This window comes from Bubalus bubalis, chromosome 21 (assembly GCF_019923935.1).
Source record: "Bubalus bubalis isolate 160015118507 breed Murrah chromosome 21, NDDB_SH_1, whole genome shotgun sequence".
In the NCBI taxonomy this organism is placed as follows: Eukaryota; Metazoa; Chordata; class Mammalia; order Artiodactyla; family Bovidae; genus Bubalus; species Bubalus bubalis.
Genome location: NC_059177.1, coordinates 53,044,445 through 53,060,684, shown reverse-complemented (window position 1 = coordinate 53,060,684; position 16,240 = coordinate 53,044,445). Strand labels below are relative to the sequence as shown.

The following is a 16,240-nucleotide window of genomic DNA, read 5'->3' as shown; positions in this document are numbered from 1 at the left end:
GAGCAAGCATCTTTGAGGGATGATAACAGGTGTTATTTGAGAAAAGTTTTTTCTACTTTAAAACTACATTGGCAGAATGAAGGTTAATCATATTTAAACCTGTTCCTCACTGAGTATTTCTTAGAGACGGTAATGTCCTGTGAATCCCCATGAGTGTTTTCCACACAGTGTCTGAGAGGCCCTGAGGGCTCCCACACCACATCCTCTGCTGGAATGCTGTATTAGATAACAGGATGATCCCTGAGTGGAGGACGAAGGTGTCAGACTTGGTGTCACCTCTGATGTTAATGCTTGGATCACAGGAGATTGGAAGGACAAATGAGTTCATTTAACCAATGAAGTGTTAATGTGGGGTTACAACCTGGAGGACAGAATGTTCCTGATACCAGAAAAACCCCAGGAGAAATCCCCGATGTGCATGATGCATCTGACCAAGATCTCCCAGAGTCACCGGTGCCCTTCCTGAGTCCACACAGGCCCCTGAAAGTCACATTTATAACAAGAATCCTCTGTGAGCATGATTCTCAGAGATCAATTGGCCCATAGGAAAGGCCAACACTGTAATAACAGACACTAGAAGAATGCATTTTTAATACCACTTAACTGTAACTTAAATATCAATAATGGGGTACATTTTGAGTGTATTCTACCACAATAAAAATGGGGAGGGGGATGAAAAAATAATACACATTAAAAACCTTAGAATAGGACTTCTGCCTTGGTCATTCAATTTTTCCCATTCATTTGTCCACTGACACTTAGGCTGTTTTCATACCTAGACTATTGTGAGTAATGCTGCAATAAACATGGGAGAACAGACATTTCACTGAGATAATGACTTGATTTCGTTGAACTCCGGGAGTTGGTGATGGACAGGGAGGCCTGGCTTGATGCAATTCATGGGGTCGCAAAGAGTCGGACACGACTGAGCGACTGAACTGAACTGAACTGATACTACATACACAGAAGTGGAATTGCTAGGTCATACAGTAGCTCTATTTTTAATTTCTTAAGGAGCCTCCGTACTGGTTTCCACAGTGACTGCACCCATTTACATTCCCACCAACAGTGCACGAGGGTTCCCTTTTCCCTACATCCTCACAACTCTTGAAATCTCTTGTTTATTTCAAAATAGACACTCTCACAGGTATGAGGCGATATCCTACTCTGGTTCTGACTTACATTTCCAGGATGATCAGTGATGCTGAGCACTTACAATATATTTCTGGGAAATCTGTATGTCTTCTTGGAAGGTAGGTATGTCTAGGTAGGTCATTTACCCAAAGTGAATTATGGTATCTTCCAGTGGAAGAACTCAGTGTTGGGCCCAAAACCAATGCTCTGAAATGATTTATTGCCTGGGAAAGTGATCCCCACATACTGCTACTTAAAAAAACAACAGTAGAAGAATAACTACAGTCAAAGTTCATCTTATTTGTAAACTTAAAACATGTACAGAAGAGAGAAAACTAAAAGAAAATATTAACCCATCAAAGAATGTACAGTGCTGCCTCTGGGTAGGGGATTATGAATAATTTTGAAGTTTTTTTTTTCTCCTTTTGTGATTTTAAGCTTTTCTGGAAACAATTTTTATAACTGGGAAAATCACTTTTAGAGAAATGTACATCTAAGGGAAAAAGGAAGAAAGGCATGATGGACAAGAGGTCCTCTCTTAATTCAGGTGAGAGCTCAGATGTTAAGGACCTTTAGGGTAAACGCATTTCTTTGAGTTAAGTGGTCCTCGACGTCCTACACTGACTGAGTCCCCACCCCTCCTGGTAGATGTTGCCCTCCCTGCCAGCCTCAAACCCTGCACACCAGGTCACTGTCCTGCTGATCGGTCCAAGATGGCAGCCAGAACTCTGATCCATTCAGCTACAAGGTCTGGATGGAAGTCCAGAGGAAGAAAATCAACCCTGTCTCCTTTTGCCTGGTAATGATTTCTGCAGTGAAGCTGTCAGAAATTACTGCTGCATCCCTCAACTGACAGGGAAGGGAGATTCTGAAAAATATTCAGAAGACAGGAATGGTAAAAGGAAGTAATGACTACCTCTATTCCATGGCAATTTCAAGAAGTACAGCAGATTATACATTTTGTCTGTGTCTAGCCTGCTGCCTGCATTTGTTGATTTTAGTGACTATAAACATTCCATCCAAGGGCTTTCTTAGCTTCACTGCCAAAAGCAGTTCCCCAATCCTATTTCCTATTAGGTGTCAAGTTCTTCCATCAGGAGTTCTAGATTCCTCAGGGTTTCCAGGAGCCTAAACACTGCCCTAGGAGTGGGGGTGGGGAGGTGAGAGGTGGCTGCCGGCTCCTGCTTGGCTTCTCTGCTCGGAGTGGAGGCAGCTATGGAAATCCCTATCTCCAAGATCACTGGTCTTGGGGGTGAGGGTAGCAGATGCTCAGTGACTGGTTTACAAATGCTACTGTTCAACAATCTGAACTCCTCTTTGGTACCAAGCCTTTCTCTGTCATCCTTTGACCCAGTCTTCTGGGATGTCCCACTTCATTTATTCATTTCCACCATCTCATCTATACATCTCATTTTCCACCAAAGAGAATTTCATGGAGAAAAATCAAACCTTAATGGTGATTTTGTCTAGAACACCTTGGAGCTCCCTCAACCCCATGGGGCTACAATTCCAGGTCAGGTGTCAGAATCTGGCTGGGAGACCCAAGCTGCCTCCTCCCCAGTCAGCATGTTAGCAGCTTCTGGTTACTTTGTCCCTGATGGACCTGAGGGGCCTGAGTCTGTACACAGAACAGCGTTCTTCCTCGCCTGTGTAATAGACATGGAGTTGACCCTCTCCTTCCTCCTTGTAGAGGAAGCAGCGACACTAAGTCAGCTGATAGAGCAAGTACCATAGAACCCTGCGGTACCTCCTGCAGAAAAGGACATAGACTATGGGGTTGACGCAGCAGTGCACATAGGCAATTGCCTCTGTCACTTCAATGGCCAAGTCCAGCTGGCTGCAGTGCTCACACAGGGAGTCTTGGAAATCAGAAACAAACACAGTCAGATTGCAGGGCGTCCAAAAGAGAAAGAAGGTGATCATGATGACAAAAATCAGACGTATTATGTTGGCCTTCTTACTCCAAGTTCTGAATATAATCTTTATAATCTTTATATGTCCATAGCAGACAATCATGACCAACAGAGGTAATATCAGCCCCAAGATGTTCAGTTTCAGAGCCAGGAACTGCTTCCACTTTCTTCCATGGCTTTCAGGAGGAAAATGAAGACTGCAGGTGTAGTGGGTGAGCCACCACTGGGCCTTGGAAAAGTACAAGACGGGGACAGAAGCCAAGGTGGCCAGGACCCAGACGACAGTGCCGGTGACAGTACCAGAGGTAATGTTCCAACACTGACGTTTAAACTGGGGGTGGACGATAGTCAGGTACCTGCCGATGGTCAGCAGGATGATGAAGAAGATCTCGCTGTACAAGCCCAAGAAAAAGAACCCAGAGAGCAACTTACACATGGCATCTCCGAAAATCCAGTCATCCTTCACCTTGTAATCGATCCAGAAGGGCAGCATAAAGAGGAAGATAAGGTCAGAAATGGCCAGGTTGAGGAGGCAGATGTTGATTATATTTTTTATCCTTTTGTGTAGCACCAGGACCACCAGGATGTTCCGATCAGGCCAATGACAAACACCACGGAGTACAAGGGGGGCAGCAGCTGGGCCCCAAAAGCCCTCTCCTGTACCTTCTGGCATGGGGTCGTGTCCCCATAGTCGTATTCTGTGGTCATGTCATAGTCCTTTGCGGTGGTTGAAGTTTCCATCCTGGCTTCTCCCACGGGTCAAGGGAAATGTTTCCGTATGTATTTGCTGTTAAAGGCAGTGGGCTCTGGACAACAAAAACAAGGCAGTGAGTATACGTCCTTCACCCCTGGACAGCTGTTTACTAGTGCCTACTGTGTACCACGCCCTGTGGAGCAAGGGAGACCCAGGTCCTCTGGACTTGATGCAACCTGTAGTCTACCACACTAACAAGCAAGGCGTGCACACATCGCTAACCCAAGTGCTCCGGCAGTGAGTGCCCTGAAGGAGACGTCCCGAGGATGGAGAGCGCAGACAGGGGAGGACAAGGGAGGCCTCACGCATGTTCATGACCAAGGCTTCCTGAGGGCTTCCCACGGACTCAGCGTTGGGCTCAGTGTTAAACAGCCCTTGAGGGGGCACCATGGTCATTCCCCACTTTAGAGGTGAAGGCATACAATTTCTGAGCAGTCAGGACACAAAGCTGCTGAGAACAAGAGCTGGAGCTCAAACCCTGGTGCGTGCCACTCTCAGGCCCATTCCTGAAACCCCTGGCTTTCCTGCCCCCAATCAGGGCAGTAACTCTGCACTGTGGGGTCCCCAGAGGAGGCTGGGAAGGAAATCAGTCCTGCCTGAGAGTCCAAAACATTTGTTTTTGGATTTCAAACATTTTATTTTCTTTCAGGGCATACCTAATAGCATTGTATTACAGGAATCAAACAGTATAACAACAAAAAGTTTTTTCTTAAGGATCACTTACATTCTGCATTCAAAACAATTCCTCCTAGTACTCAATATGAACTACAAGTTTACCCTAACTATTTTACTCATCATGATTGGAGAATTTCTATGGTGCTACACTAGATGAGGCTGTTACTACCTAGGCAAGAAAAAAAAAATGTGTCATTTGCAACACATGAATTGGTGTCATAGCTGTAAGTTTTAAAGAATCTTTTAGAGAAACCTTATTTTATAGAAAAGGTTAAATAGAAACACTAATGTTGGAGTTAAACTACCCGTATCTTGAGCTGCATCAGATGCAAGGTATCTTTCTTGCTTTTGAGGTGAAAAAGAATCTCAGCTAGAAGGGATACAGTGCCCTGAGGGCACAGGACAATGTGCATTTGCCTGTCACCAAGACTGGGAGACACCACTGTCATTAGGTAGGAAAGCCCAAGGATGCCCTGCAATGTAAAATTCACCAAACACCAACAGTGCTGTGGTACTGAAACACTGGACGGCCGACCTGCCCCACCAGCCTGGCCCATGTTACACAGTCCTCGGTAGTCACCCAGGTGACTCTGTAGACCTTTCATGACAGCTGTGAGGAGGAGTCAAAGGGAAGCACAGACTGGGAGGAGTAGGGGTGACCTGGTAAGGAGAAGAGGAGGCTCCAAGGAAAGAAAGGCTCAAAACAGCCTCAAGATAGGAAGTGTCACACAGTGACCAGACAGAGGCCGGAATTCTCCTAAAACAAATTATAGGAGATTTGTAACGAGGGTTGCCAGAAAGCAAAAACAAACAAAAAACCACTAGATAGCCTGCCTTTGCAGAAAATCTCCAGCCCTTGCTTTTCAGCTCTCCTTTCCATCCTTTCCAATCACTTATTGAAGACTCCTCCCCGAAAGAGCACAAGCTTTTGTATAACCTACCAGCTCTGTGACCTCAGATAAGTAACCTACCACCCTGAGCCTCATTCCTCATCTATAACATGGAAAAGTACCCTTACCTTCCAAGGCTGATGTATGGGAATGTCTGAACCTTCCCCTGGATATTATCAGGTCCTCAGTAAATACAAGGGGACCTCCTTCCCTGCAGGTGCCCTGCTCTGAGGGCCAGCACCACCAGGAATGTCCCAGGTTTCAATCTATTCTTGCCAATGTACCCCTCTCCCTACAGGTCTGTCTGTAGTTAATCTGGAAAATGAATCCTGCTTGAGAGTGATGAACATTGACAGTCCCTTCCATCTTCACTGCACTGTGAAATTTCCAAAATGCTGCCATCAATCTAACTGATCTGATCTAAACATTGATCAGGAAAGTGAGTGGTACCTACATCATAATTCCCGTATAAAATCTTGAGAGTCCAGTGCTCCTCCTTCCACAGAGCTTAATGAATGCTTCCTGCTCACAAAATTCACATTTCTGCAGTGGCATTTGGAGATTAAGGCACAGAGGGGTGAGGTGCTGCTGGGCCCCCAGGCTGGGGGGCGGTCATTTCCCATCCAATCCATCCTTAGGGCTCTCTCCTCCATCTCTGAACTTGCATACAGCCAGTCAAGCCTCTTTCTGGAGAAACCCAGGCTGCCACTCACTAAACAAGCTGTGCTGGCAATTTCTGATTTCTGCTGCCACTGCCAGTGCCGACAACTTCACGTGGCAGTCAGCACTTCCGGGTGGGTTCTCAGGCTTACTGTGTTAGCAGGGGCAGCACAGACAGCAAGGGGTGCGAGGCTGAGCCCGTGAGCCCAGTTTCCGGGGAATGTTGGCAAAGGTGGAGGCAAACTGCGTCAGCACCGTCAGGGGCCATCTGAACAGAGTCACCTTCACACCCACTCCCACCTTCAAGCCAGGTCACTATTCCCGCACTTGCTGGGCACCAGAAACAGCTCCTGGGCATGTTGTCCCTAAAGGGAGATGGACTGGAGTGAGGCCCTGGAGGCGAGACCCAAGGAGCATGTTGCCATGTCACGTGCCAGTCCGTCTGCAGCCTGCTACTAACGTCTGCCCCAGGCTGCTGCCCCAGTGGTCCAGCGCCAGCACCCTTTATCCTAGGAGTTGGTGAAGCCTCTGGACAGACAAAGGGCTGTCTGTGGTGGTGGAAGACACCCAGACCTGTTGGGGTGCAGGAGCTGGCTTCTACTGGTTCATAAGAGCCAGCCATGGGCAGCTGTTCTGCATCCAGCCTGCTGGTGACTCAAAGTCAACCAGATTGGGAATATTTACACATGGGAATTGGCCAACACTAGGAATCAGGGCACGTTTCTCAGGAGAATTAGCTGATAAACACTTACCAGTGCATCCATACCCTTCAGTCTGAATAGCCTAGAGTTGTCCTGGAGCCAGAGTGGGGACTTAAGGGTCAGTGAGGGGCACAGAGCCTGGTGGTCGGCTGTGCAAACTTCTGGGGATTTTTATTCTTGAAAGTCTGGGACCCTCCAGACCTACTGGAGGAAAGGCTGAAGTAGATGCCTCCAAGTAGCCCCCATGTTCCTGCACCTTCAGAATGAAACTCTGACCTTCCAGTTCTTTAGAACAGAACGGATGTTCCCCCAGGAGGTCACGTGGATGGCTGCCTGCCTTCCGGCGGGTGAGATCCTACCTCCTCCTAAAACAGCACACAGTCCTAATTCTGAGGATCCTTGTGTCTAGTCCTCTTCAGGAAGTATCTCAGTATCAAATCATCTTTGCCTCTGCAATTGTATCTCTGATTAATCTTACCCTTTTTGCTAAAATTGCTTCTTATGGCACATTTGGGCTTTGTTTCCATAGAGAAATTTGACTGTTGTTAGTGTCTTGAATAACTGTCCTCAGAAAGTACCTTAATACTGGGATGACTTTCTTAATCACTCACCAGAAACCATTGTAAAAGAAAGTATCCTGTTTTTAGCAGAAAGATAATCTCCCCCAAAATAAAAAGAACACCTTAGGTTATGTTGGAGCACGCAGTTGTTTAAATCCATGCATCCTCAGTATTGCTATGCAATTCATTGCCCTTCAGAAACATCGCTGGGTCTGACTGGCAGACATCTGACTGGCCCTTGAAGAATTCTCCACTTCTGACAAGACAGACAGGTAAACATGTCATGTCCTGCAATAGGAGGACTACAGTCCGCCCTGTCCACATGCCAACAACAAGACCCTCACCAGTAACTAACACAGAAAAGACAAGTGTCACTCACTCTGGTTTCAGAGGACTGTGTCCATGAGGTGTGTGTCTGAAGGACATTCCTCTCTTCTCCTATCTCGACCACCCTGGACTTCCAGATCAAGGAATTAATATCAGGAAGCAGAAAAGTAGCATCTGGGACTTTGGAACTCCTCTGCCAGCACTTCTGGTAAATTGCCAGGCTTGCACACCAAGGCCACTAGGCCTGGTCCATTTGGAGAACCTTTCATTCCCGTCTGGGGATTTTCTACTAAGAACATCCCATTTGTGAGGTGCCGCTTTGACCAAGGCCACCACCAGCTTAGCGGGACTTGGACGTCCGTTGGAGCCTAGGGCTCTTTGTTTTTTTGTGTGTATGCGGCTTCCATTTGTCTGGTGAGGATTTTGGTTTTGCTTTCAGTTCTGTGTACAAGGCTGTTTTATGCCATGCATTGTGGCCATTGCTTCCTCTTCCACATCTGACACTCCCCCAGGGAAGACTGGCACACTGGTCGACCTATGGCTATGAATCTATCACTTAGAAGAATGAGATCCTACTGTAATTCTGTTTGACCAATGCACATTCTTAAAAGTAATGAGAGGTGGCCTAAATTATTATACTATTCTTCAGCTAGAATTGTTTTGTCACAGGAATGGAAAGGCTGGGAACACTCTCCACTGCATCTGTGCCAGGCACTCTGGTCTCACTCCCGTGGGGGAACTGAGTCACTCTAAACCCCCATAGAGCATCTCTGGGTTTATTTGTTTTCTTTCAATAGCTGAGCCAATCTGTTTGGAAGCCTTTCTCTGGAAGTTTTAAACTGTACCTCCTCTGATTTTCTGTCTGTGTGGACAGAGCTTATCTGTCCTTTGTATTTTTCTATGTATTGTTTCGGGATGAACCACTCTGGCATTTTGTATGATGGGAAATTCTACTTGCTCATTGCAAGCCACTTTGGGAGTGGAAATGGAATCTTTGAGCTACACCTTGTCTGATCTTTTGTTTGTGGGACCATATTTGTTGTGTGCATGAATGTGCAACAGTATTTGCACTGACTGGTTGAGACAAATAATAAGGTTCACGTGTGACAACACAAGCTAGGCTTCAACAGTATGTGAACAGAGAACTTCCAAATGTTCCAGTTGGAGTTAGAAAAGGCAGAGGAACCAGAGATCAAATTGCCAACATCCACCAGATCACAGAAAAAGCAAGAGAATTCCAGAAAAACATTTACTTCTGCTTCATTGATTACATCAAAGCCTTTGACTGGGTAGATCACAACAAACTGTGGAAAATCCTTAGAGATGGGAATACCACACCGCCTTACCCGCCTCATGAGAAATCTGTATTCAGGTCAAGAAGCAACAGTTAGAACTGGACATGGAACAAGAACAGACTGATTCCAAATTGGGAAAGGAGTACATCAAGGCTCTATATTGTCACCCTGTTTATTTAACTTATATGCAGAGTACATCATGCGAAATGCCGGGCTGGAAGAAGCACAAGGTGGAACCAAGATTGCCAGGAGAAATATCAATAACCTCAGATATGCAGATGACACCACCCTTATGGCAGAATGTGAAGAGGAACTAAAAAGCCTCTTGATGAAAGTGAAAGTGGAGAGTGAGAAAGTTGGCTTAAAGTTCAACATTCAGAAAACTAAGATCATGACTGCTGCTGCTGCTGCTAAGTCGCTTCAGTCGTGTCCGACTCTGTGCGACCCCATGGACTGCAGCCCACCAGGCTTCTCCATCCATGGGATTCTCCAGGCAAGAACACTGGAGTGGGTTGCCATTTCCTTCTCCAATGCATGAAAGTGGAAAGTGAAAGTGAAGTCGCTCAGTTGTGTCTGACTCTTAGCGACCCCATGGACTGCAGCCTACCAGGCTCCTCCATCCATGGGATTTTCCAGGCAACAGTACTGGAGTGGGGTGCCATTGCCTTCTCCAAAGATCATGGCATCTGGTCCCATTACTTCATGGGAAATAGATGGGGAAACAGTGGCTTACTTTATTTTGGGGGGCTCCAAAATACTGCAGATGGTGATTGCAGCCATGAAATTAAAAGACGCTTACTCCTTGGAAGGAAAGTTATGACCAACCTAGACAGCATATTGAAAAGCAGAGACACTACTTTGCCACCAAATGTCCGTCTAGTCAAAGCTATGGTTTTTCGAGTAGTCATGTATGGATGTGAGTGCTGGACCATAAAGATGGCTGAGCAACAAAGAATTGATTCTTTTGAACTGTGGTATTGGAAAAGCCTCTTGAGAGTCCCTTGGAGTGCAAGATCAAACCAGTCAATCTTAAAGGAAATTAACCCTGAATATTCATTGGAAGGATGATGCTAAGGCTGAAGCTCCAGTAGTTTGGCCACCTGATACAAAGAACTGACTCATTGGATAAGACTCTGATGCTGGGCAGGACTGAAGGCTGGAGGAGAAGGGGACAACAGAGGATGAGATCGCTAGATGGCATCACCAACTCAATGGACATGGGTTTGAACAGGCTTGGGAATTGGTGATGGAGAGGGAAGCCTGGCATGCTGCAGTCTATGGGGTCACAAACAGTTGGACACGACTGAGCGACTGAACTGACTGTGACAATACCAGGGTACCATTCCCTATAATGTTGGGCTTCGCCTGTGGTGGAACGTTGGTTGGAATTTTCCCTCTTGTTAAGGGTGACCAGAGCTCCATTCCAAGCTGTAAATGCCCCCCTGCCTTCCAGGGTATTTTTACTAAACTGGGACGTCTTCAGCTATGTCTCCATGAAAAGGATTTGCTATTTCTTTCTGCCTGTGCCCTAGCCCTCCGGAACACTTATCTACTCCACCTATAGATCCTGAGACTGAAGGAAAAGGTGGGGAAAGAAGGCTTTCTTAAACTCAAGCAGAAAAACTGTGAGGTTTCTGGCTCAGTCTTTAGGTACAAGTTGCTGATGTGAAGAGTTGACTCACTGGAAAAGACTCTGATGCTGGGAGGGATTGGGGGCAGGAGGAGAAGGGGACGACAGAGGATGAGATGGCTGGATGGCATCACCGACTCGATGGACGTGAGTCTGAGTGAACTCCGGGAGTTGGTGATGGACAGGGAGCCCTGGCATGCTGCGATTCATGGGGTCTCGAAGAGTCGGACACGACTGTGCAACTAAACCAAACTGACTGAACTTGTATATAATCTATATTTAATTAGCTTAAAAGTAAACTCTTACAAATTAAATCAAATGTCTAAAAACTGACCAAGATCAATTTTAGAACCATATGATCTGGTAAATATTCAGTATTGACTTGCTATCTGCTATTTAAGGTGGATTAAGCTTGCTGCTTTGGAGAAGGCAATGGCACCCCACTCCAGTACTTTTGCCTGGAAAATCCCACGGGTGGAGGAGCCTGGTAGGCTGAGGTCCATGGGGGTCACTAGAGTCGGACATGACCGAGTGACTTCCCTTTCACTTTTCACTTTCATGCATTGGAGAAGGAAATGGCAACCCACTCCAGTATTCTTGCCTGGAGAATCCCAGGGACAGGGAAGCCTGGTGGGCTGCCGTCTATGGGGTCGCACAGAGTCGGACACGACTGAAGCAACTTAGCAGCAGCAGCAAGCTTGCTGCTTTGACTAAAACAGTCTTTAGAGTCATCAATGTTAAGTAATGCAAGTGAGATAAAAGCTTCTGGGTAAACTCTTTAGGAATAGCTGTTTTAGAAATGTGTACTTAAGAATGATCTCCCCAGGTATTTGGTAGCTTAGAAATTTTGAGTTAAGTTAAATGACAAGTTTATCAAATAGCTAGGTTATTTCTAAACAAAATAAGATACTGAAAAATTACTGAATACTGCCTTCCTTTGGCACAGAGAGACTCATAGGTATGTAAGAAACTAAAGATATTGGGGAGAAGGCAATGGCACCCCACTCCAGTACTCTTGCCTGGAAAATCCCATGGATGGAGGAGCCTGGTAGGCTGCAGTCCATGGGGTCGCTAAGAGTCGGACACGACTGAGCGACTTCACTTTCACTTTCCACTTTCATGCACTGGAGAAGGAAATGGCAACCCACTCCAGTGTTCTTGCCTGGAGAATCCCAGGGATGGGGGAGCCTGGTGGGCTGCAGTCCATGGGGTTGCACAGAGTTGGACACGACTGAAGCGACTTAGCAGCAGCAGCAAAGATATTGGTGGCCCCCTGAGATATAATAAAGTACATGTTTTTAAGAGTTTTGCATGATCAAGATTTTCTAAAATAGGATTAAATGTAGTTGGGTAAATGGATTTAAGTATTGTCTGGCAGTTTCCAAAAGTTCTTTTTCGGTTTCCCAGATGACTCAGTGGTAAAGAATCCACTTATAAAGATTGAGATGAGTAAGGAGTTATGGAGCAGCCAGGGTGGCTGCAATGGACTGTGTGGCAGAAGCGTGCCAGCTGCAATGGACCACGCAGAAGTGTGGCCTAGAGGAGCTACCCCTCGCCCGAGGTTGGGGTGGCGGCTGAGAGGAGCTACCCCATGTCCAAGGACAGGAGCGGCGGCTGAGAGGAGCTACCCCACAGTCGAGGTTGGGGCAGCGGCCAAGAGGAGCTACCCCACGTCCAAGGTCAGGGATGGCAGCGGGGAGGAGCAACGCCAGGTCCAAGGAGCGGTGGCTGCGCGGGCGCAGGAGGGCCGAGAGGAGCTACTCCATGTTCAAGGTCAAGAGGGGCGGCTGTGAGGAAACACCCTTCATCCAAGGTAAGGAGCAGCAGCTGCGCTTTGCTGGAGCAGCCGTGAAGAGATACCCCACATCCAAAGTAAGAGAAACCCAAGTAAGATGGTAGGTGTTGCGAGAGGGCATCAGAGGGCAAACACACAAACCATAATCACAGAAAACTGGTCAATCTAATCACACGGACCACAACCTTGTCTAACTCAATGAAACTAAGCCATGCTGGGGCCACCCAAGACGGGCGGGTCATGGTGGAGAGGTCTGACAGAATGTGGTCCACTGGAGGAGGGAATGGCAAACTACTTCAGTATTCTTGCCTTGAGAACCCCATGAACAGTATGAAAAGGCAAAATGATAGGATACTGAAAGAGGAACTCCCCAGGTCAGTAGGTGCCCAATATGCTACTGGAGATCAGTGGAGAAATAACTCCAGAAAGAAAGAAGGGATGGAGCCAAAGAAAAAACAATACCCAGTTGTGGATGTGACTGGTGATAGAAGCAAGGTGTGATGCTGTAAAGAGCAATATTGCATAGGAATCTGGAATGTTAGGTCCATGAATCAAGACAAATTGGAAGTAGTCAAACAGGAGATGGCAAGAGTGAACGTCAACATTCTAGGAATCAGCGAACTAAAATGGACTGGAATGGGTGAATTTAACTCTCAGATGACCATTATATCTACTACTGTGGGCAGGAATCCCTCAGAAGAAATGGAGTAGCCATCATGGTCAACAAAAGAGTCCGAAATGCAGTACTTGGATGCAAACTCAAAACGACAGAATGATCTCTGTTCATTTCCAAGTCAAACCATTCAATATCACAGTAATCCAAGCCTATGCCCCAACCAGTAATGCTGAAAAAGCTGAAGTTGAACAGTTCTATGAAGACCTACAAGACCTTTTAGAACTAACACCCAAAAAAGATGTCCTTTTCATTATAGGGGACTGGAATGCAACAGTAGGAAGTCAAGAAACACCTGGAGTAACAGGCAAATTTGGTCTTGGAATATGGAATGAAGTAGGGCAAACGCTAATAGAGTTTTGCCAAGAGAACGCACTGGTCATAGCAAACACCCTCTTCCAACAACACAAGAGAAGGCTCTACACATGGACATCACCAGATGGTCAACACCGAAATCAGACTGATTATATTCTTTGCAGCCAAAGATGGAGAAGCTCTATACAGTCAGCAAAAACCAGACCGGGAGCTGACTGTGGCTCAGATCATGAGCTCCTTATTGCCAAATTCAGACATAAATTGAAGAAAGTAGGGGAAACCACTAGACCATTCAGGTATGACCCTAAATCAAATTCCTTATGATTATACAGTGGAAGTGAGAAATAGATTTAAGGGACTAGATCTGATAGATACAGTGCCTGATGAACTATGGACGGAGGTTCGTGACATTCTACAGGAGACAGGAATCAGGAGCATCCCCATGGAAAAGAAATGCAAAAAAGCAAAATGGCTGTCTGGGGAGGCCTTACACACAGCTATGAAAAGAAGAGAAGTGAAAAGCAAAGGAGAAAAGGAAAGATATAAGCATCTGAATGCAGAGTTCCAAAGAATAGCAAGAAGAGATAAGAAAGTCTTCCTCAGCAATCAATGCAAAGAAATAGAGGAAAAAAATAGAATGGGAAAAACTAGAGATCTCTTCAAGAAAATTAGAGATACCAAGGGAACATTTCATGCAAGGATGGGCTCGATAAAGGACAGAAATGGTATGGACCTAACAGAAGCAGAAGATATTAAGAAGAGGTGGCAAGAATACACAGAAGAACTGTACAAAAAAGATCTTCACGACCCAGATAATCACGATGGTGTGATCACTCACCTAGAGCCAGACATTCCTGGAATGTGAAGTCAAGTGGGCCTTAGAAAGCATCACTATGAACAAAGCTAGTGGAGGTGATGGAATTCCAGTTGAGCTATTCCAAATCCTGAAAGATGATGCTGTGAAAGTGCCACACTCAATATGCCAGCAAATTTGGAAAACTCAGCAGTGGCCACAGGACTGGAAAAGGTCAGTTTTCATTCCAATCCCAAAGAAAGGCAATGCCAAAGAGTGCTCAAACTACCACAGAATTGCACTTATCTCACACGCTAGGAAAGTAATGCTCAAAATTCTCCAAGCCAGGCTTCAGCAATACGTGAACCATAGACTTCTTGATGTTCAAGCTGGTTTTAGAAAAGGCAGAGGAACCAGAGATCAAATTGCCAACATCCGTTGGATCATGGAAAAAGGAAGAGAGTTCCAGAAAAACATCTATTTCTGCTTTATTGACTATGCCAAAGCCTTTGACTGTGTGAATCACAACAAACTGTGGAAAATTCTTCAAGAGATGGGCATACCAGACCACCTGACCTGCCTCCTGAGAAACCTATATGCAGGTCAGGAAGCAAGAGTTAGAACTGGACATGGAACAACAGAATGGTTCCAAATAGGAAAGGAGTACGTCAAAGCTGTATATTGGCACCCTGCTTATTTAACTTCTATGCAGAGTACATCATGCGAAATGCCGGGCTGGAAGAAGCACAAGCTGGAATCAAGATTGCCGGGAGAAATATCAATAACCTCAGATATGCAGATGACACCACCCTTATGGCAGAAAGTGAAGAGGAACTAAAAAGCCTCTTGATGAAGGTGAAAGAGAAGAGTGAAAAAGTTGGCTTAAAGCTCAATAACATTCAGAAAACTAAGATCATGGCATCTGGTCCCATCAGTTCATGGGAAATAGATGGGGAAACAGTGGAAACAGTGTCAGACTTTATTTTTTTCAGCTCCAAAATCAGTTCAGATAGTGATTGCAGCCATGAAATTAAAAGACGTTTACTCCTTGGAAGGGACGTTATGACCAACCTAGATAGCATATTCAAAAGCAGAGACATTACTTTGCCAACAAAGGTCCGTCTAGTCAAGGCTATGGTTTGTCCAGTGGTCATGTATGGATGTGAGAGTTGGACTGTGAAGAAAGCTGAGCGCCGAAGAATTAATGCTTTTGAACTGTGGTTCTGGAGAAGACTCTTGAGAGTCCCTTGGACTGCAAGGAGATCCAACCAGTGCATTCTAAAGGAGATCAGTCCTGGATGTTCTTTGGAAGGAATGATGCTGAGGCTGAAACTCCAGTACTTTGGCCACTTCATGCGAAGAGTTGACTCATTGGAAAAGACTCGGATGCTGGGAGGGATTGGGGGCAGGAGGAGAAGGGGACAACAGAGGATAAGATGGCTGGATGGCATCATGGACTTGATGGACATGAGTTTGGGTGAACTCCAGTAGTTGGTGATGGACAGGGAGGCCTGGCGTGCTGGGATTCATGGGGTTGCAAAGAGTCGGACATGACTGAGAGACTGAACTGAACTGAACTGAACTGAAGGAGTTATGGCTTTGATTCCTGGGTGGGGAAGGTCACCTGGAGGAGGAAAGGGCAATCAACTCCAGCGCTGTTGCTTGAGAAATCCCATGGACAGAGGAGCCTTGAGGGTTACAGTTCATGGATCGAAAGGAGTTGGACACAACTTATCCTTGAGCACTGAGCCCAAGTGAAAATTTTGACTTCCAGGATTGGAAGTCATTTGAAGATATTTCAGAGGACCCCTGAGTCATCTCAGAGAGAAATATTTAACTAGGATTACTTGCTGTTATTAATTACAATCAGTTAAATTTAATCCCAACATTTTGACCAAGTTTCTTTACCAGATTACATTGCAATCAGATGTATACCTATGCCTCCTCCTCTTTTTTAAACTCTTTCTGTCATTTATAAACAGTTATTGCATTCATCTTCAAGAAGCTTTATGAGAAGGACCACCTTTGACAAATACAGGCTTCTGATAATTTTCATGTCACACTGTAACAGGAGGGAAAGGGGCAGGGCACAGCTTTTGAAAGAATGACATAGCCAAGGACACAA

The 16,240-nt window shown here is 45.8% G+C and overlaps 1 protein-coding gene across 1 annotated transcript in view; it reads right to left on the bottom strand.

Annotated features, from left to right (window-relative positions):
• Positions 1-1,414: 1,414 nt before the first annotated feature.
• Positions 1,415-16,240, bottom strand: part of LOC102391941 (C-C chemokine receptor type 1) — a 91,400-nt gene continuing 76,574 nt past the window's right edge. The window contains exon 2 of the mRNA XM_025272170.3: positions 1,415-3,853. Within this exon, the coding sequence (XP_025127955.3) occupies positions 2,839-3,720 (882 nt within the window). The 5' untranslated portion in view covers positions 3,721-3,853 and the 3' untranslated portion in view covers positions 1,415-2,838. The remainder of the gene's footprint in view (positions 3,854-16,240) is intronic.